The sequence below is a fragment of the Trachurus trachurus genome, assembly GCF_905171665.1.
Source record: "Trachurus trachurus genome assembly, chromosome: 17".
NCBI classification, from domain to species: Eukaryota; Metazoa; Chordata; class Actinopteri; order Carangiformes; family Carangidae; genus Trachurus; species Trachurus trachurus.
The window spans coordinates 33,874,500-33,898,016 of NC_139900.1; the positions used below are offsets into that span (position 1 = coordinate 33,874,500).

The following is a 23,517-nucleotide window of genomic DNA, read 5'->3' on the forward strand; positions in this document are numbered from 1 at the left end:
TAGACAAGAGGCGGGAAAAGACTGACATGAGAGAATAGCTGCAGAATGAAACAGACGATGCTCCAGAGGCCTTTTTGTGGCTGCTCGTATATTTTAACTTCTGAGTTTTTCTTTTTTTTTTGCAGTCCCCGATTCTCTCATATCAGCCAAATATCACTGCTCCTCTGTATTCATTTCTCTCTGCTTTGTATGCCCCCTGCACCCTTTTCACTCTCATTACATCTCCACAATGAGTAGCAGAGATAATATGAGTCTGTGCAGAGCTGCGCTTTCACCAAACTGCAGACGGAGCTGCTGACCAGCCATCATCGACACACAGGGACAGAGATTTGAAGAGAAGCAGGAGAAAAGCTGGAGAACAGAGCTTCTGACTTTTAATCGTCTCTTCACTCTGTGTGCTATTCTGTTTTGTCTGGTCGATTAAATTTGAATGTGAATTTGAGTGTGAACGTTGATGGACGCTGTGTTTGTTTTGCAGACATTCAACATGTACTACTATGAGTCCAACAATGCCAACCTGTGGTTCATCAAGGAAAGCCAGTATGTCAAGATTGACACTATTGCTGCAGATGAGAGCTTTACACAGGTATGGACACACACACACACACACACACACACACAATATGCAATAATGTAAGAAAGACTGCTGTTTCCAAATTACAGCATATTGGCCAATTTCTTCTTTTTTTCATTTTCAATGAGGATATTTACGCTCCAAATTATTCTCATTGCAGCTGTGTGCTGACTGTCTTTTGTACTGTGTTTTCTACAATGATTATTTGACTGATTTTAGTGTGAAGCTCCACCTGTGTGTATGTGATCTTCATCCTCATATAAAAGAGCTACAGTCCAAATTTATATCTTAAATATTCCCCATTTGCCACAATATGCTTTAAAACAGGATTTGAATGAAGGTTGTATTAAAACTTAATCATCTTTTTCCATTTGCTTGCAAAATTGTCAGGATGTTGAGGACATAATTGGATCTGCCTTGGAAATGCTCAGTTCCAGTTTCAACATTTAAGCTAAATAGAATACCAACTTTTTGGACTGGAAAGAAAAGCTCTGATTGAATGCTCACATTTGAAAGAACTAACACGTGAAAAATGTTGTCCACAGGTGGACGTTGGTGACCGTGTCATGAAGTTAAACACTGAGGTGCGCGACATCAGCAACCTGAGTAAAAAGGGTTTCTACCTGGCCTTCCAGGACCTGGGCGCCTGCATCGCCCTGGTCTCTGTCAGGGTCTTCTACAAGAAGTGCCCCCTCACTGTTCTCAACTTGGCCCAGTTCCCCGACACGATAACAGGGGGGGACACGGCGTTGGTGGAGGTCCACGGTTTGTGTGTGAACGCCTCCGAGGAGTTCGAGGCTCCCAAGATGTACTGCAGCGCGGACGGGGGTTGGCTCGTTCCCATCGGGAGATGTGTGTGCAAACCGGGCTTCGAGGAGAACAAGGACGTCTGCCAGCGTGAGTGGGGTGGGGGTGTGTGTGTGTGTGTGTGTGTGTGTGTGTGTGTGTGTGTATGGGAAGAATGTGTGGGAGAACGATATAGAGACAGAGGAGAAAGTGCAGTGTTTTTGGTTTAATGCCTCTGTCTATTCAAATCAAATGTATTCCTGCACAAAGAGTGAATGCTTTACAGTGAGTGTAGAGAGTATGCATTGCACAGGTCTCATCGAGGTTGGCCTTCTTATATAATGTACGAGTGAGACTCCTCGACAGCTCACAGAAGTGCTCTTCTTACAAAACAAAAACAGCAATCGCCTCCGTTCTGTGTGTGCGTGTGCACCTGTGCGTGCCTGTGTGTCTTTGTGGAGACATTGCATCCCTCTTACATGATTTTTGTTGTGAAACCGGGGATGGAAAAGTCATTGACTGTGTATTTAGGCTCCTTTGTGTGACTATGTGTGTCAGCACGGGTGTCATAACTCAGAGTGACTTTTATACAGCTCCCAGCTCTGCGAGGACAGTTCTCACACAGGAAAGGGTAGGAGTTGCTTTGAGGCATATCATCTTTTTTTTTCAAGTGTGTGTGTGTGTGTGTGTGTGTGTGTGTGTGTGTGTGTGTGTGTGTGTGTGTGTGTGTGTGTGTGTGTGTGTGTGTGTGTGTGTGTGTGTGTGTGTGTGTGTGTGTGTGTGTGCGTGTTTGTCAGAGTTGAATATCTCATTTTCCCTGCTGAGTAGAGGAGAGCGGTAAGAGAGTGCATGTGTGTGTGTATTTGCGCGTGTGTGAGAAAGCGCTTATTGATGTGTGTTTGCGTTGTAGGAGGAGAGGGGAAGGTATGCCTTAGGAAGCAGATTATTGAGTCGTAAAACTCCACAGATGGTGTGTGCAGTGTGTGTGTGTGTGTGTGTGTGTGTATACCGTGTGTGCAACCTGTATTAGACTCACGCCGTCACCTGTCCCCACGGGCTCGCTTCCTCCCCGAAAAAAAGGAAAATGGAATCATAGATATTCATTGCTGCAAACTTGGAATCGGTGCACATAATGCATTTTCAGTTGTTTTGGAGAAGCAGCAGCCAAGACACCCAGAAAACTTGGCAGCTGGGCCTTAGAGACAAGTGAATAAGAACAAGCTGTACTGTGTAGTTTGCGGACTGGTAATGTGCACAGATTGTGGCAGAACTCTGGCTGCATCTCAATCATCAAACACCGACTGTTGAGCTACATGTCTGTCTGTCTCGTAAAAGTGACACGCCGCAGTTATTTGAGGGGTGAGCTCATTGACAGCTTTTCACATGATTCCACTACCTGCAGTGTTCAGGTCCATGTCACATTCGCTGCATTTCAAGTCGGTCTGACGCAGCAAAGCGCTTGACCTCGCTGATCTCCATGACCTCATCAGTCTGCTCCCTCAGTCTCATCCCTCCGCAGAGAATAAATAAAGCAGCGTAAGCGCATTTAACAAGCTGGCTTTAACTCAATAACACCATGCGTGCATGTATGTGCATGTGCACAGAAGTCATGATGAAGTCTTATTGGCAGTCGGAGGTCAGAGGTCAGGGAATATATGTGTCCCTGGACTGATAAGTTACGGTCGCTACAGATGAGGCGCGCTTGAAGAACGGGTGTAGCTATTGTCTTCGACTACAGGATTTTGGTTTCAGTTCTTTTCAAAGGCAGATTTTCTGGTGTGGCAATTATTCCGGAAACAATCAAAAAGCATTTTTCAATACATTTTAATTCCTTGGTGGTGAATTGAAGCTGCTCCGCCGCAGGGTTGTCTGCGCCACCTACTCAGTATTAGGAAAAACATTTCTGTGGGATCTTGGGGAGGATTTGCATAGCAATGAGCTGGAGAATTTGCTGTCCCACGTATGTCAGCCCAACACATCTCACACTTGTTTGTTGCCTGTGAAATAACGCCAAATTGACACCCAGGAAACCAGCTTTCTTTTGTTGAAACTGCTTTGATGCCTGCGCTGTTTTTGCCTGCGCGTGCCTGTGCTCTGTCGCCGTTCCCTTTCCTCGTCAAAATTTCACTTATGCCTACTAATGTAACTGCATCTGTAATCAGTCTGCTCTTAACAGAGACATGAGAGGACACAGAGAAGTACAACAAGCCCATGTGTTGCACTTTAATGTGTCCCAGGGAGAACGACGGCCAGGCTTTTAAAGAGTCCTCTCAGCGCTCAGCATCAGCGCCAAACAAAAGGTTCCTGCCCTGACACAGTCTGAGGGTCTTCCATAGGGAAAACACACTCTGCTAATGCATTTAAATCACCCTCTCTCATTTGCTGTCGCACAAAGAGATGAAGGGGTGAGGTGGGGGAGAGAGCTGAGAGAGGGAGCAGGAGGGCATGTGTAATTAGAACCATCGCGCAGGTGAACGGCTCTTTTATCGAACAGGCGCCTTGAATTCGCTTTCTCTTGCTCTTTTTGAGTGCGAGTGTGTGTCTGTTTTGGGTCTTTTCTACCATTTAGCTGCTCTGATGCTCATTGTTTTCCTGCTCTAATGTTCTGTGTGAATCTTCTCACAGTGTTTCGACCTCTCCCGCCTCCTCTTTTTGTCTCTGTGTCACTCTCCTCCTGACTCCCATTCTCTCCCCCTCTCTCTCTCGCTCTGTCCTCGCCTCCCTCTTTCACTCTCTCTTTCTCTCTCTGTCTCTCTCTCGGTGTGAGGCGCTAATGGAATCATTACTAGCCTCTCTGTGTTAGACAAACACCAGACACCACCAATTACAGCCATTTTTTCCCCCCAATCTCTGGCTCCTCACTGCTATTTTCTAACCTTGCTCTGCTGTCTGCTTCTATAATGGGACTGTTCTCCACCTCCCTCCCTCTACAAGCCCCCCATTTTGCTCCTCACCCATCTCTTCTGATACCGTCTTCCTTTTTCACCTCACCATTTTTCCTTCTCTCCTCCTCCTCCTCCTCCTCCTCCTCCTCCACGCAGTGCCCATCTCCTCTGTCTGCTCTCGTTAAACATTTATAGATCACGGGTTCATCTTTCTCTTTTTCTATTTTCCCACCCCATGCTTGCTTCCTATTCCCTTAAGTGAGGCACGTTTAGTGTGTTTATACAGAACTCATGTATATGTTTTGATGGTGTTAATGTCACTGGTTTAGATTCATTGTGCTGAATTGCTTTACTGTATGACAAACAGGGTTGTTGCTCAGGCAGACAGAGGCACACACAGAGCAAGTAGCAACAGAGAAAGCGAGACTCATGGGAAATGTGGTCTTAATTTTGAGACAAACCGGCAGGTCGTGACGATGATTTCATGTAAAACGAAGTGGATGTTAGTGGAGCTTTTACTCTCCAGACTGGACTGAATGTTTGCCTGTAATAATACAGCCACACAGAGAGAGGTTTCACATGCTCAGCCTGGCCCGCTGTGCAGTGACTCACTCGCTCTTTAGGTTACAATGGCAAGTAATTGGAATGAAATGAATGGATGTGTACCAAATGAACACTGTAACTGTCATAGTTTTATATAATAACTGAAATTGGACCAATTTTTTTTCATGAACATTCCCTTGAAATATAATTCGGTATCAGTACGTTTCTAGACAATTACACTGTAATTTAAAGAACTTTAGTTTTTAAATGACATAACACAAACAGGGAGGCACTTGGTGGGGAGTGGGGACGTTTTGTTTTTTTTTGGCAGCAGAATAATGCGCATTCATTTGGCTAATTGGAGTGAAATTATGTTTGTAGGAGGAAGTTAAAAGAAACTACAGTTCCCATGGTTATCATAACTGAGGAAGATGGCTGTCAGCAATGCAGCTCCTTGAGATGTTTTCAATCATTACTGGAGTCGGTGCTGGTTTGTTGGATCAACACATCACTGGCTTCGATGTTGTCATGGAGTAAATTCACACTGAGAAAAATACAGTCAACCCTATATCCTTTAATGTTACATAACACTGCAACTTTAAAACACATATTTGTTGTGTCTCAGTTGTGTTGTTTAGTTCACCTTTGGGTTGGATGTGCACTGAGGCGTGCACTGAACACACACTGCTGCGCTGATGGCTGTGGCCCTGCCGCTCAATCACATGAAATCATACTCATCTGCCTTGTCACCTCTGGGGTTGCATAATCTCTCTCTCTCTCTCTCACCCTTATTCACACACATGCTCTCTCGCTCTCTATCTCTCTGTCACATACATTTGCAGACCCCTGTCACTTCTCCTCCATCTCTCCGTACCCCATGCGGAGGCCTCTGTCTGTAAAGCCGAAGCCCCCCGCCTCGTTCGCTCTCCTGCTCTCGCTCCTCTCTCTCCTCTGTGTGTCTTTGTCTCTTGTGCATTCTGCCTCTGTTCTCCCTCTCTGTTTTTGTCTGCCACTGTTTCCTCCGCTCCCTCCGTCTCCACCTCGTACTCCCTTGCCCTCTCCTGCTGTCTCTCTGTCTCACAGCTGGCAGAGGATGTAGTGAATATTCCTCTCAAACCTCTCCTGCTTTAAGCCCAAGGGGTACACGCTGAAGGGCAGGAGTGTGTGTGTGTGTGTGTGTGATGCTGTGACTAAGTATGTGTTCGTATGTGTGTGTTCTGTCCTCCTCTGTGTGTCTGACAGCACCAATTACTGCCTCAGATGCCTGAGAGATGGAGGAGTCGGAGTGGAGAAGGACAGACACCTGTCACCTCAACACAAGTTCTCTTGCTCTCATCTCTCTCTCTTCCTCAGCGGGCAAAAGTAATATAGGTCAGGATGACATGTCTGTCTGTCCGCCAGCTCCACCTGTCTAATGGTCTCCCTTCTTCCCCTTTTCTTCGTCTTCATCTATCTGCTTGATGCGGCCAGTATGAAGCGAAAACTTGTTTTACAAGAGGAACTTTTCAAAGTCACACCACACCGATTCCTTTTAGCTCTCCTGCTGTTCTTTTCACGTCTCAGATTGGACCAGAACCAAAGTGTGAATCACTGAGGAGGAAAAAATCCAACGTGCATCCAATCCTGTGTAATTTGCCTCATCAATAATGTGTTCATTCTGTTGACGGAGACAACCAACGCTTGTGATTTCTGGACTCCTTTGTTGCTTGGAATAATATTTTACAGACATACAGCTGTTCATCGTTTGAGAAACACACATTTGGAGAGTTATTGCAACCATTTGCTCTTTGTGAGAGTGAGATAAGAAGATTCATATCACTCTTGTGTCTGCGCATGAATGGAACGGTTCAACATTTTAGGAAATATCCTCATTAGATGACAAGATTGATACCGCTCTGTATAATAAAAATGAGCTCAGACAAAAAAAGAAAATCCACCCATCATCACCTCTAAAGCTCAAATAACAAGATATACTGTATCTTGTAAAAAATGGAAGTGTGAAAACAACATGTTGCATTGTCAGGGGGAGGGAGGGGGAGTTATGTGTCAGACTACTTCTTGGCTGGACACAATAAAGCTCTGAAGTGTTGTTGTCACACTGAAGTGGCCACTAGCCAGGATTGGTACCATTGTGTCTAAAAATCAAATCAAAATCTTTGCTCATACTTGGCGGCTCAAAATAAGAGATGGTGCACAGCTGTTGTCTGCTGCAAAACAGCTCTCATGTTGAACTGTAGCTTTAAGGCCCAGCCATGCAACCTGTAAGCCAGGGAAACATCGCTTAACACCGCTTCACATCCTCGTTACACTCCAAACCCCATTTGACCACAATGATGAGATCATAACTTTTGGAATGGATAACTAAAGCCTGCATAATGTCATTTTCACAGGAGGAGAAAAAAAACTGCAGGTTTCTTTTTTTTTTTTTTTTTTTGGAGAACATTGCTAAACCTGTGAAGGGGAATTCAGCTTTCTGTTTGCCCAGCGACAAACAGCGATCAAAGGCCTCCCGCTCAGCCGCTCAGTCGATCAGACCTGGCTCTGACCACAGCACAGCAGGAAAGGCTTTACAGTAAAAGCCTTTGTTTGTTCTCCGCAAGAAAACCTACATTCTGTGCGGATAAGTGGAAGTTATATGATACACGCACTGTAAAAGCTCCATCAAGATATGCACTCAGATGAATATAATGAAAGAAAGACGGTGACTCCACAAACGGCAGCATGCACACACACACACACAGCAGGACACAATACATTTTTGAATTTTATATCTCATAAGAGGATTGTAGTCTCTGTTCATAATGAAAGGCTTGAGCAGGGAACAGATGTAGGAAAAGGCTAATCTTCGCACCTGTGAAAGAGGTTGAGCTCATTTGCAGAGTGTGTGTGTGTATGTGTGTGTGTGTGTGTTGAAAGCTCAGTAGGGAACCTGCCTTTCTCTATTGCCTCTCCAACACAGTGCTTGATCTCTGCCTCTATTGCCTCCTCCACCCTTATAGGAGAAGTGTGTGGACAGTGGAGGCAGTGTGGGTGAAGTGAGCATTTTTATGTTGATCACATACAGACTTTTGAAGGTCAAGGGCTCCCTCCTGCATGTAGTATGTTCTTGAACACACACACACACACACACACACACACACACACACACACACACACACACACACACACACACACACACACACACACACACACACACACATAGTTCTCTCATTTCTTCGGTCTTCTCTTGGTGGCAGCTCTGGGAGCCAGAGAGCACAAAGGTGTAGGTAGGAAGGGAGTGGGCGGCTAAAAGAAGGATTTAGACAGAAAGTAAAGAGATTTTTTTTTGTGTGTAGAATCCATGTGTTGTGTGTGTGTGTGCGTACACTGCTACAGGCATTAGGGCATTAAGCTGTTGAAGTGTTAGGCAGGGTGTTATTACTAGCCAGATGTTCTTAAAGGACAAATGGATATATGGGCCAAGTAAAGGCCAGTCATCTGTCCTTCTATCTATCTGTGTATGTGTGTGTGCGTGTGTGTGTGTGTAAGTGTGTGTCTTTCGGCTGCTCCGCCTGCCTGACTCCACTTTTCATTTATTTGGATAATGACAGCCACCTTTGCCTTCATTTCTCCTTTATTCGCCTTTATCTCCGCTCTCTCACATGTCCCTCCTAAACTCCATCCCTTTTCCCTCTCCCTCCTTCTCATCTCCTCTCTTTTGTGTTTAAATAAATGACACAAAATCACAAAGGGTTAGGCGCTCTCGCTATATCCTCTACACACCATAGTCCCCGTCTACATACCCACACAGCACTGACCCAGATAATGTCTATTCACACAGAGCCTCCCAGCCCAGCTCCTCTGTCGCCATGGCGGATCGCTCGCCAGACACAAGCCGAGATGCCAAAAGCCACCTTAGCACCAAGATGGTGTTTGCACCGCTGAAGTGTTAGCCGCGGTGAAACCTGTGGACATCGAGGCGGCCGTGGGAGGCAGGACCTCGTGTAGCTAGAGTGGAGTCTGGTGCAGCGGGTTGAGCTGTGTGAACAAAACCCGCAGAGAAAAAGAGGGAAAAGCAGGCCAAGGACTGAGAAACTGTTAACGCATGTTTCAACTCTTCACGTCCTTATATAGCACTATTCCCTACAGACGGAGGCAGGGAGAGAGAGGAGAGAGGAGAGAGGTGTAGAGGGCAGAGCGCGTCCCCTTCGGGCACAGTTGTCATTAATTGGCTGCGTTTCATATGCTGTTGAGTTCCAGTTAGGGATAAACATGTGTGCACTCATGGGAAAGTTCATAATTTTCACATTTTCTCCCTCTCGTGTTGAATTTGTGTTGAGTTTGCTCCATTTAAGATCTAAAGGTTTCGAGAGAGCGGAGTGTGTGCGCGCAGAGAGAGAGAGAGAGAGAGAGCAGGGGAGGCGTTCAGGCAGCCGGCGGGGGCTGCCCAACCGGGGAACACAGGAACAGGAAAGCAGCCATTGACCCCTTCCCCTCATGCCCCTCCCTCCCTCTCTCTCTCTTTCTACTTTATGGATGGCTTCCAGATGTACGATCAGCCTGTCGGACTGATTGGGCCGGCGTTGCACAGTTATTGCGTTATTGCTCAGCTCCAAAACACGACATACAGATGTAGCCACAGTCAAAGTCCAATTTGTCGCTGCTTTCATATGCCGTACAGCTGCACTATTATTCTACACGCCAAGAGGAACCATTCAGAAAATTCAAATAGACTTTTCAGCTCCAGCGTTGGCCAGACCAAAGAATGGTTAGACAGAGTCTAATGAGAGATGCGACAGATTATGTCTCATTTTTTGATGGTTGTTTGGAACAGCTGCTGTATTATTACAGTATATAAATGGAACATTTCTACAGTGGCTGCAGGGAATGTGAGGCAGAGATTCAGTATGAGATAAAAGGGACAGGTGCATGTCAGCGCTGGGGAAACAATGGGATTTTAGTTATTGTATTTTGGCCAGTTTATTTGAATGGTTTATCCACATGGTCAACAGTTGGAGCTGACAATCAGTCATTTTTAAAAAAATGTGTACTTAAATTATTCCAACTGATTCCAGCGATATTTAAACCTCAATTTCAATCGGTTGATTTTAATTGGCTGTCTGCCAGAAGTGAAGGCATGGGGTGAAATTTGACTCTTTTTCTGGTTTTAAAATGATTTTTATATCTTACACTTTTTATATCTTTGCCATTTTTTCACTAGAAACCTTAATCAGATTAAAGATTTTAGTCATTGGATGTCTGCAAGTTATCAGATGAAGTCATCAGAGAAACAACGAGACGTCTTGTGTCCACAGAAAAAGATGATTCTTAAGGTGAAACTGCTTTAGTGTTTTTGATTGAATTAATCACAGAGTGCATTTGTTTTTGAGAGGAGACCTCTGAAGATAATTAAATAAATGACCCTGAAGAAATCTTAACAGAGAAATACTGAGACCAGTGGCGAGGAAAACAAGAACACAGAATTACCCCATTGACTCATGGGAGTTGTTGGACAAAAAGCAGTTTGGTGCCAAAATGTAACACAGTTGTCTCAATTCTGTCAGAGAACTGGTTCCCAAAGGAAGACTTTGAAAACCCCTGATCCAACCCATAATGTCTCTGAAAATGAGAAGTAACTCTACCCATGAATGTGTGGTAGGTTATACTGCATTATAAATATGCAGCAAAAGAGAATAAAATCTTCTGTGAATTATGGCTAAAAAATAAACAAATTTATACAAGTTTTAGAAAATAATGTCACATTGAACTCTCTTTATGTAAACATACCGTATACTCTCAGTTTTTTTTATCATTTTAAATAAAGCTGAGACCAAGGAAAAGATCGTTAACCATGTTTATGTCAGATACCAAGCCTCCTCTCAGCTTGGATTCTTGCTAACCAGCTGCTATTATAACAATTACCATTGATGTCTGTGAGTGTCATTACATTTCAAGGCTCTTCATAAGGCAATCTAATTGTTTTGCCAATATTTATGTGTCACATTGAAAAGCTCCTGAGGCTCTGAGCTGTGCAGTTCCTGTGATGGAGAGCACACAGATCACAGTGCAGTAGCAGTTTTCCCAGTTTTCCCTTTGTACGTGACACCCGTGACTTCCTGCACATCAGTTGGTGCTGAAGTGTTGAGGATGTGACATCTGGTTAGAGGGAAGTATTATATACAGTACATGTAACAATTTTTTCATTCATAACTAGATAATGCTGTATCTGTTCTGTTAGAGAGTAATCTGTCATTTCAGGCCTGCAACTTAGCATTGAGTTTCTTACTTAGCATCTCTTTGTCTCAGTGTTTGTTTGTCTCTATAAACCACTGTTTTCCTGCCATCATCAATCTACTGTGCTTTTTTTTTTTTTCATGACAAACCTAACCACTGCCCACCCACAGATTAAGGACCACGGGAATACGGCCTCGCACTTGACAGGCACATCTGTATGTGGGTATGAGGATGTGTATTTGTGTGTGTGTGTGTAAGTGACAGAGGAAAAAGCACCGGGCTCTCCTTTCCAACTCCTCCGCCGGAGAGAATGAATTATTGAGAGTGATGAACTGAAAATAACGTGGGTGAGGAAAGGAGGTGCAGTGCTCCTCCTACACACACTCTGCCGGTCACGGGGCCGGCCGATGCGGGCACGTTTACTGGTGTGTGTCTGTGTGTGTGTGTGTGTGTGTGTGTGTATCTGGGGAGACAGATACATAGATCTGGAGAGTGTGTGTTTATGGTGTGTTAAAGCTCTGTGGCTTGGGTTCTATGAAAGATGTTTAAGCTATATGTGTGTGTGGGTCTGGGGCAAGAGAGTGTAGCTACAGTATGTGGTTGTACTGAAAGTTTGAATCTGTGTATGCAGTGCAGAATTGTGCTTTGTGTGTGTGTGTTTGTACAGGTCTGTGTGGCTATGTTCAAAAGGAGGTTGTGAATCTTTGTTGTGTTTTCTGGCCTTCTTTTTTCTCCATGGCAAAACAGGCAGAAGAATAAGTTATTCAGACTGTGAAGCCAACTCCCAACAGACTCTTTCTATAGCCCTGTCGTGATCTCTCTTTCTCTCTCTCTTCCTCTCTTTCTGTCCCTCGCCCATGACCCCTTTCACACAGAAACACACATGCACCTGGTATCTATTTAATCTGTTTTTAGACTGCAGTATAATCACGCTGGGTTAGGGTTAAAATTAGAGAACCATCAGATTGGATTACCACGAAAAAAAAAAGTGTGTGTCTGTGTAGATGTGTGTTTGCTTTAATTGCACTGAAATTGGAGAAAATCTATCCCTGTGATTTTTCTTTTTCTTTTTTTGGAGGTTTATGTGTGTGTGTGTGTGTTCCTGTCAGTGAGAGAGTAAATATTTGTGCAGGGGCTCTGCAGAAGGTCAGGGTCAACGTATGACAGACAGCCCACTGGGAAATAAGACACACACACAAAGGCAGACTCTCTCTCTCTCACACACACACACAAATAGAGGTAGAGATGCTCAGAGAGAGAGAGAGAGCAAGAAAGAAAGACTGAGAGACAGGACAGAGTCAGAAAAATACAAGTCGACAGACAGGAGGGAAAACAGAGAGAAAGGAGAACAGACAGAGAGAAAAGACAGATATGGACAGAATCAGGAAGAGAGGAAGCTTCAGCCTGTTGTTCCCCCTCGGCCTGCATGCTCTCTGTAATTGGCCGGCATCCAGAGGACAGACAGTAGTTCAGCAAGTCTGAGTGTACTCATGTGCTTCATGCAGTGGACATCACACACCGTTTCATATCTGGTCTCACTGTGTGTGTGTGTGTGTGTGGGTCTGAGAAGCCATAAGATACCATAAACACAGTGAGGGTCTGTCCTGAGGCCTATATCTACTGTGTGGACACAGCTCATATCTCACGTCCCCTCTGCAGCCATGTGATCCTGCCTCGTCTCTCTCCCACAAAAAGCCTCTTGCAGTCTAAAGTAATTGCGTCTCTGCTGCATCTGCTTTGAAGGAAAACGTCAAGTTTTGAAGTTCCCCTCTCTTCCCCTCACATGATGAACTGTGGTTGAATTGGGAATAAAATAACTACTGTAGCAGGCCAATGTTTCCACCATCTGATCATGTCCAGAAACATCACATACAAACATAATATAATCATGAAGCCTGGTTATTAAGATTCTGATTTAACATGACACATGGGACAAATTGTTTTTAAGCAAATCAAATAATGTCTACCCATAAAAGTCCAGATGTACCACAGGATCTGATAATACGTTATTTCAACACCTGTAATATAATTAGCAGGGTTTTTATTAATGACAGACATCAAAATGACAGTCTGCATAAAATTTATTATATAATTTCAACATGTGGTGTTTGTTAATTGACTGTAATTACGCACTTAAATGTCTGCTCTATTTTCTCAGTACTGCTTTGCCTTGCCTGATATAAACTCCCTCTTTTATTGCCCTTTACAGCAAGAAAGGCAATAATAAAGCCGTGAAATAAAATGTGATTCAACACCGAGTCTACAAATATTGGAATCAGTCATCAAAGCAAAGTTAATTCAAGTTTGTTAGTGTTTCACTGAATCCCAGTGCAGTGGTAGACAGACATCCAAACTGCTGGCGTTCTGTACCAGTGAGCACCAGCCCCATCCAAGCACTGTGAGTCATGAATGCTGTGTGTCCCCAGTAGACCGCTGCTGCCTCTTCTAATCAAATTGCATTTCAAACTTGCCCTGCAGTGCAATTTACAGGTGACTATTTTGGTTATACTTTTAAAAATCACATTTGTCTCAACTTCCAATTAAATTCTTAAAATAACTCAAGAGGTGAACAACAGTTGCTGTTCCTAATAGGCAATTATGTCCATTTCTTAGCTCCAAAGACAAAATATTTAATAGTTTGTACGTTTTTAAAGCAGAAGTGAGTGATCCGGTCGTTTTCGCTAATGCTGCGTTCCAGGCAGGCTTTTGAAATCGTAAATTACAGCTTCAAGTCACAACTTACGACTTTGTAGCGTTCCAGGCAACCCACTCGTGTTTTTCTGACCTGTTTTACCGGTGAAAGTCACTATAACGGCCACTCGTAACTTCTGACCCGTGAACTCGTACCAGATGGAACTGGTACCACTTCACGGTCGGAAACATACGAGTTTCCTTGAACGCACCATAACAGTCCTCGTCCCTACGTCGCCACATTCACGGCGTTCCTTGGCTGCACACACAGCCCTGCATGCCGTTCTCTCTCCTCATTGGATAAAAACTGTAGGATACGATAAATGTTTTCTCTTCGGCTCAGAGCAGAGCAGAGGGACTGACAGACCCGTGTTTCAGTCCAAACACTCTATAGAAGTGATTGCTGTCGGAAGATATAACTATTTAAGACTTATATTAACACAAATATATCACTTACTTCTGCTTTAAGCAATTGTAATTGGGTGAAATGATCTATTTTGAGATTATTGATGATTATCATTGTTTCATGCAAATCACAATAATCTGATTTTAGTCTAAATGTTAGTATGGGGCAATGGAAAAGTTATGTAAAAGAAGCAGTTTGTCTCTGTTGCCATGATCGCTAATGTAGTGTATTAGATATGAATCAACATGTTTGTGTGTTTTGCCCAATGTTGTCAGTTACTAATGGTCGGATGGTTTTTAGCATTGACCTTAATGAACTCATTGTTTCCACAGAGTGTCTGTGGAGATGAGGACGTCATCATGTAAACATATCACTGATCAGTGTTATTGTTCATACAGTACAGTGCAAACAATGTGAGGTAATGAAAGGATGATAAGTAGATGAATTGTTACGAAAGAAAGAACAGCCCATGGGATTGTGGAATTGTGTGTGTGACTGTGTGTGTGTTTCAGAGGATTAGTAGTAATGGTGAATATTATGGTGTGAAAGGTTGTTATGAAATCCGAATGGGGATTAGAGGATCTCAGTAGGGGGCTGGACCCTGATGCTGACATCTCTATTCCACACAAACCTTGTTATTACCACACACACACACACACACACACACACACACACACACACACACACACACACACACACACACACACACACACACACACTAATGCACTTTGCTCTGCTCTCTACTCTATAAACAGAACCTCATATTGCACACAAAAGCATACACACACATTACCTCCACTTATCAACTAGGGGACATTGTTGACAACACAAACACACTCTCGGTTATTAAAGCCACATGTTATACTGTACCTACCTGTAGCTTTTACTAACTCACACGTCAATGTTCACATGCTGTTTACAAACACATCAGTACCAGTCAAGCACCAGCGAGCTGACAGCGATTTATTGGCATCTTTTTTTTTCTTTTCCCCTATATAAGGTTTAACATTGTTTTTCAACTTCCCTCGGTTTGTTTACCATGAGGCCGTGCCAATTCCACTGAAAGCGTGTTTCACGGGCATGTACACACGAGCGCAAACACACACAAACACACACATACAGATGCGACCCCGGTGGCCGTAAAGGACGTCAGATTCAATCTCGTCAGATTTCTCCACTGACGCTTGATGTATCAATTTTTAAGTAGCTGGCCTCGACTAACGCCTGGGTAGCCTACACACACACACACACACACACACACACACAAACAAGCAGCTCTGTGCTCCAGGAGCTGTGGCACTCGAGGGGTACTAGAAGGGTTCCATCTTGAAAGCCTGTTGCCATGGTGACCATTATGGAGCTCATCTCCCCTGGGCCAACGAGCTTTACACAACTTCCTTCTCAAAAAGGACACACACACACACACTCTCTCTCTCTCTTCACTATACACCCACCCATCGACAAACATAAACACACACACAGAACCGCACAAAGAGTTCTCCCCTCTTTAGCCTTCATGGTAAAGCCGGCAGGGATCCAGTGTTTGACTTGAACCGAGCGCAGCGGAGAGCGAGGGAACATTTGAACTAGCAAGAACATTTGAAGGAGGAGGGGATGAAGAGGAGAGAGCTCACAGCTCGGCAAGTGTTTGTGTCAGAAAAGTGCAGCTGATGTGATTTTGCGCACACACACACACACACACACAGAGCTGCCTGCTTGAATGTAATTAGAGTGTAATGACTACAATAGTGAGATGTTGGGTGTGTGTTTCTGTGTGTGAATCTGTAAAGGCCTCTTTCTAACGTCTGAAAACGTTTCCTGAACTCTTCCGGTGCGGTTGTCACTCAGCCTCTGTCGTCACACAAGATGACAGAGACTTTTCACACACACACACACACACACACACACACACACACACACACACACACACACACACACACACACACACACACACACACACACACACACACACACACACACACACACACATGTACACAGCCCAGTACAGAATAGGTCATAGTGTTGTAGCTACTACGCTGATTAGGTTCTTACCCAGTAGCCTTGTGACTCAGCTCTATATTTATAAATTAACTCTTAAAGCAGAAGTAAGCGATCCGGTCGTTTTGGCTAATGCTGCATTCCAGGCAGGCTTTTGAAACCGTAAATTACAGCTTCAAGTCACAACTTACGATTTTGTAGCGTTCCAGGCAACCCACTCGTGTTTTTCCGACCTGTTTTACCGGTGAAAGTCACTATAACGGCCACTCGTAACTTCTGACTCGTGAACTCGTACCAGATTGAACTGGTACGACTTCACAGGTCGGAAAAATACGAGTTTCCTTGAACGCACCATAACAGTCCTCGTCCCTACGTCACCACATTCACGGCGTCCCTTGGCTGCACACACAGCCCTGCATGCCGTTCTCTCTCCTCATTGGATAAAAACTGTAGGATACGATAAATGTTTTCTCTTCGGCTCAGAGCAGAGCAGAGGGACTGACAGACCCGTGTTTCGGTCCAAACACTCTATGTAAGTGATTGCTGTCGGAAGATATAACTATTTAAGACTTATATTAACACAAATATATCACTTACTTCTGCTTTAACTCTTAACAGTTGTAAATAAACTGTAAAAGCTGCATACAAAGAACGTTGTCCCTGTGTGTGTGTGTGTGTGTGTGTGTGTGTGTGTGTGTGTGTGTGTAAGGAGGAGACTGAGTGCACTTCATTTTGAACCCTTCTGTGAGTATTAATAGATTTCATTCATGCTTGAAAACAGATCGGGTCTGAGGAAAGTGATTAAGGAAAGTGAGTAGACTAAACTGCCAATTGACAGAAAGTTTGAAAAGTTTGATCATCAATTCATCTTCATTTTTAGAAGAAAAAAAAATGCAAAACATAAACAGGTTCCTGGTACTGAAATTAACTGTGCAAAGCAATTCATTACAGAAGCTCATAGAGCAAGTAAATAGAATAAATAAATATGATTAAAAAAAAATATGCTGACCTTTAAAGCACTTGTCTTTGGGAAACTAAAATTTTATAGCTGGTTGAAAAAACTAACCTGTAGATGAGATTTTTTTTTTAAAACATACAAAAAACAACAACAGAGAAGACTAGAAATAGACTAAAACAGAAGAGAGCTCAATCACCTCAGTGTGCGGCATTTTCCCAGAGGAGATAGTTAGATAGTTGGGCTGTTCCCTTCCCAATCAGTGCATGGTGACTGAGGGTGTGTCTTGAGTGGCAGTACTATATCATATCTAAGAGCTATCGATTGGCATAAATACACTGAGTCTCTCTGGTGACCGGATGAATATTTAATAAGACACTGGATCTGAGACCACACTTTGTCTTTAGAAGAAACAAACACACACACGCGCTATATACTGTACATTGCATTGTAAACTTACCTCGTGGATGATGCATATTCAGAGTTAGCTCACGGTTCGACAACACAGCTTTTGTGTCTTAACTTTTACTCTCCTGTGTGTGAGTCAGTGTTTATGTGAGCACTGTCTTACTTCCTCTGCCTGCTTGTCCCTTTTTTATAGCTATGGTAAATCATTAATCATAAGGGAACCAAGTCAAGTAACACATTTCCCATGGGGCAGACACTTGGAGTAGCTTGAAGGGAAAAAAGGAGGCACGAAAAAGTGGGAGAAAGAGAGAGAGAGAGAGGGAGAGGGAGAAGGGGACCGAGGGAGAAAGAATAACTGGATTGAGAGCGAGGTGGTAAAGCGGAGTCGGAAACAGTAGATCAAGAGAAGGAGGAAGCTCCACTCGACGCAGCCAAGTCCCCGTTCCTGCACAAAGTTTTTGATCAGGCAGTTGTTCGGACGCCAGGCCTGGCATGGGGCGCCCTGCCTGTCCTCTAGCGCTGGGGTCCTTTGTGCCTCTGTGGCTGCCCAGCGCCCGGAGCCAGGACTCACCGGATGAAACGTCCCCGGAGAAAAGCTGCTTTTCCAACCTGCTCGTACTACCCAGCCAACAGGAACACACACACACACACACACACACACACACAGTCACCAGCACGGCACATAGGCACCCATTACCTTGGAAGTTGACAGCAAGGAGGAAGGAGAGTAGAAACCCTTTGAGAATTATCACTCCCTTCCTTTTCTTTCCTCCCTTCCTTTATTTCTTTCCCTCTCTTTCACACACACACACACACACACACACACACACACGCGCACACACCTTCTCCAGTGTTCTCTCAGGTCTGTTGGGGATTGTGCTAGTGGACTTTGCTCCCCTATGATGAATGATTTGCCTAAAAATACTGTCTGTATGTGAGCGAGTGAGCTCAGCGTCCAGGTGGAAGAACTCACCTCCACAGTGAGAAATCACACTAGTTTTATGCTGCAGTTACTTCTTCATCCTCTATCCGCAGGTTAAATCAAGGAAATACGCTCAAAAAACACATGTGTGTGCGTGTGTGTGTTTGTCTGTGTGTGTTTGTGTGATAATTTACAACCTTTCTGGGACGAGCGACGTGTAGCTTGATTAAATCCGTGACCTTCACCACCAGCACAAGCAATCAGCAAGTGAACACACACACACACACACACTCCCACACTGCATACTTAACACCTTCTCGCACACAAGCACTCAGCATAGAACATGCAATCAGCACCTGGCGGATTGTATCGCATCATTGATCCAACCTATTCATACGCAGAAATACACACATGATGCGCGTGCAAACAAACACACACAGCGCTTGTATCGAATAGCATTTGAGACACCCTCATTTTCCTTACATGGGGTTTTGTACGCTGCAATACGATTTACCACTGTGGCAGAAAAGGCTTGCGAGGATGGGAATACCAGACCTATGAATGTATAAATAAATACATGCCTAATCTATATTCAGATTACCAAAGGGAAAGTCAGGAATTCCATTTTAGTGCCTAGGATGCAAAAGGGAAATCATTCAACTCCCCGGTCTATTTCAGCGTGCTGCTGCTTTTGAGCGGTAGCACAGTTTTGCCTCCCCAGTTTTATGACTCCACATAATGACTAATATGCAGCCACTGTAACAGCCATAGCAATAGTCATATTATGTTTTGTGACTATTGCTGTGTGTATTTTCGTTCCCCCGGTTGCCTGAAGATCTAACGCTATAACAGGAACGGCAGTTGATCTCCTGTTGCACTATGTCATTGTACTGTACAACCCTGTGGTTATATGATGTAAAAGGGTCTCACGTAGTCCTAATGTCACATTACATCAAATCAAACTTTATTTTCTTGTTCTTTGCCATGGGTGCTGCTTGGTACATTGTATGACCTATCAATCTGCGCTATACCCTGCCGCAGCACAACTCCTCGTGTCGTTTTGTATTATTGTACATTAGCTACCTTTTTGAGTTTCTCTTCTTGCTCTTACTCGTCTGATTCTCATTTATTTTCACACAAGCTTTGAGGATGAATTTGATTTATTACAACCTTGGTTGGTTGGATGTTTTGCAGCCATAGCCATCCTCTCTGTTAAGATTGCAGTACTTCTCGAGCTACTTTAATGATTGTGATTTGAAAACATACCTCAACAAGGTTGGATGTGGGGGGTGTGGGGGCTTTCTGATAAAACTACCTTGTTTGGATAAAAAACAATAGTTAATCCACCTGAAAATCACTGTAATATCCCTCATTGCACATAAAAAGTATTTGCCGGCACAGCTATGGTAGTTATGGTGCGTAGAAGTTGAAAAAGAAACCATTCGCCTTCTTCTAGTCAAGTCTGGCGAGAGTTTGTTTAAACCCTCTCTGACCATCTGATTACTTGAATTTCTTGTCTCTTTTTAGCAATGTTGCCGCGTTCCCAGCATTCAGCAATTACTTTGGCAAGCAGTATGTTATAGTAACCGACAGAAATGATGCTATAAAACTATGAAAATAAGAACCAACTTCTAATAACCCAGAATTATCCCTAAAAGCAGGGAGCAGGGAGATCTGGCACAGCTTCACTGCTGTGCTTCCAGGGTGTATAGAGGGGGGAAATAAAAAGGGTCAAAACACCAGCAATAAAGAAAAACTTTACTGTTGGACCATTTGCGTTGCAGCTTGCGGCCTTACAGCTGCGACCCTTTAAAATATTTGTAGCTACTCAGTCACTTTTAAAAGTAGAAAAATTCTTTTAGGTCTTTAAAGTTGATGCTTTTGGAAAGGCGTTTGTGTTGTTGTTGTCACATGTCCTAATCTCCTGCTTGTGTGTGTCTTTCCTCAGCCTGCAGAACCGGTACCTACAAAGCTTCAGCCATAGACGCCTACTGCACCAAATGTCCTCCTCACAGCTCGTCCCCACAGGAACAAGCAGTCGAGTGCATTTGTGAGAAGAGTTTCTACCGAGCTGAGACTGACCCGCGCTCGATGGCCTGCACGCGTGAGTGAGACAAACACAAGGGGGAAAAAACAGTCTAACACAGAGGTGTCTAACTCATTTTAGTTCAGGGGCCACGTACAGTACAGTGCTATCTGATCTCAATAAAATAATAAAAGCCTTATAACCTATAGATAACATCAGGAACTCTACATTTTTCCAACATTATGCCTCTATGTCTTCTATGTGATTTTCACTCTTGGCGAATTCATCCTGTGGGCCAGATTGGACCCTCTAGCGGTCCGGGTTTGGCCCGCAGGCCACATGTTTGACGCCCCTGGTCTAACACATCACGTGAACCACTCGCAAACGCAATAATAAAGATGGAGGCTAATTGGACACTATGCTAGGAATATTTGCATTTGGATGTTTGTGTGTTCATGTTGTAAAACGACACACTGTTACAAAGATTGGATTGCATTTCATTTTTATGAGTCTGTGGTGTATTCCTGTGAGAAGTCACATCACATGGTGGCTTTCTGTTTATTTATTAATAATCCATCCATGCATTTTCCTCCTTTCATTTGCTATTGGTTAACTGAACACTGGCGATACATACGGACTACACATACACACACACACACACACACACAAATGAGTTGTGTGGTTGCAGCCCACAGATATCTCAGATGAGAACACTGATATGGGCGATAGTCTGGTAGAAAGCTGATGATGATTCTTAGTCTCTCTCTGCCACACACACACACACACACACACACACACACACACACACACACACACACACACACACACACACACACACACACACACACACACACACACACACACACACACAAAGAGCCAAAGGGATCGGACCACATCCTCATGAACAGAGGCGGAGCAGAATAGAAAGGATTAGGAGGGGAAGATTGAACGAAAGACAGGGGCAGAAAGAAATGGATGAGGTAGGTGGAGGGATGTGGGGGTGGGAAAGAATAGTGACATGGCGAGAGAAAAAAAGAACTAGAAAAATATGGAAGACCACACTCTCTCTCTCTTTCTCTCTCTCTCTCTCTCACACACACACACACACACACACACATACCCAAAGCCATTATCAGGTTATGGTAGATTACACTCATTAATCGTTGTTGCAGGTGAGATGTGACAGGTGTTATCAGCTGGAAATGAGTAACAGTTTGTTCAAATATGTATGGGCACACACGCACACACATGCTCTCCAGACTGGTGAAGAGCACTAAGGAGGATCGAGGGGAGAAAATGAGAAAATAAGGAGAAAAGGTGAAAGAATTAGTCATGGAGAGATATGGAGAATGACACTTAAGACACGGGCAAAGAATAGAACAGCGGGGGAATTAGTGGTCTATCAGAGGCATATAATCTAACTGTCATAAAAGGCCGATCAGCAGAAACGATGATGACGGACTGCTAAGTGTGGCCCAGGGAAGGATGGGGGGGTGGAGGAAAGAAAAAGGCAGAATTAACGGGATAAGTCAGCACGCCCTTTCAGCAGATTTATGACCGACAGCCTCAATTATCCCCAGCATGGCCTCCATCCACTGATGCCCACGCCCAGCTATCCCCCATCACTCCCACACTTCACAGAGGCTCGCCACTGGGAAGCCCTAATCAGGAAAGTCCAAGGCTCTGGCGGCAGCACCCCCGGGGCTCGCCGCTCAGCCAGGGCCTGATGAGATGTCAGGCTGAATGGGCATTTACTGCCAAATCTCCATATGGTTAAGATACCTGCGTCATACTGTGCTGTGAACAACCATAATCAGAGAAATAATGACATGGCAAACATGTCAGTGGTTTGCTCGAAGTGTCCGATCTGCCAATATTCACGACCGATTTGCCAAAGAAAAAAAAGCACAGAAAAGGCCCAGACGTTGACCTCATTCATTAGGACTCGATTATTACACAAGTAGTTGAACAAGCTGTTTGGAGAAACTACAGCACCGTGCGTAGAATGAAATACAACGAGCTCGTCCATTTGAACGGGTGCTCTGTGTGACACAGCAAGGCTGCCGACGCAGAGAGCTGGGAGGGTTGATACCTCTTTGAATTATGTATATACACACACACAAACACAAACATGTGCACAGAAACACACACACACACACACACTACTGAATGTGATAAAAATATCACATACAAGCACTCACATCTACGTGGGCGAGCATGTGCCTGAGAAGTAGTCAAACCTCCCGGGTTTATTTAGTTACAAAAAGCTTCTTCAGCCTCAAGTTAAAAATTGTCTGCATTTGAATTTATGCATCAACGTTAACGCGCCTCATATAAATGTATGATTAAGAGCGTTTGTGTGTCGCTCTGTCTCGGCGTCCTGGAAAATGATTACTGACACTTTTTGGACTCTGACTGTGACACACTAATCATTTCAGCTGAAGTTCAGAGCTTTATTAACTGCTCTAAATCATAAAATGTACCTGACTCATGAGAAAATTACTCCTGGCACTTTCTATAGATCATTGTCCATTTACTATTTATTATCTGCAGTGCTGCCCCAAAGAGGATCAGTTAACTTCACATGGTAAAAAAAAAAAAAAACCCAGACAGTCTCTACTATTAAGCATCATGTGACTTATCTTAAAAAATGGGTTAAACTTCAGAAGTGTGATATATTGTCACACCGTCAGATTTACACTCAGCCAAACTCTTTTTATCACTGTCCATTCCAAAACTAATCATTAATCGAGCACTAAGTGTCCACCCTCTGGCTGGAGCCTGTTTAATTCATTTTTAATTTAATCAATGTGAATTCTGCTCTTAATAGAAGCTGCTATCAATTTGGAAATGAACATGAACACAATACACATTTAGCAAATATGCATTTGGGAAAAAAGGGGAAACATCCATCAGTCAGGAATGGTGCAATGGCTCGGTAGCAGACACACTTAATTGGGCTTTACCGTATTTCTCAAAAGATGCATGCTGGGGCGGTGTGGTTTTAGTGTACACAATGAGGCATACGTTGTAAAATCACTTCTCAAATGACTACCTGTTTCGTTGCTAAGTGTAGTTTTCAATCAATGATTGCTCTGGAGTAATGTTTT

The 23,517-nt window shown here is 43.9% G+C and overlaps 1 protein-coding gene across 1 annotated transcript in view; it reads left to right on the forward strand.

Moving 5' to 3' along the window:
- Positions 1–23,517, forward strand: part of LOC311001218 (ephrin type-A receptor 3-like) — a gene marked incomplete at both ends in the record, with an annotated part of 86,476 nt that overhangs the window by 25,164 nt on the left and 37,795 nt on the right. Inside the window, 3 exons of the mRNA XM_083992243.1 lie at positions 479–586; positions 1,120–1,471; positions 20,330–20,485. Coding sequence (XP_083848369.1) covers positions 479–586; positions 1,120–1,471; positions 20,330–20,485 — 616 coding nt within the window. The remainder of the gene's footprint in view (positions 1–478; positions 587–1,119; positions 1,472–20,329; positions 20,486–23,517) is intronic.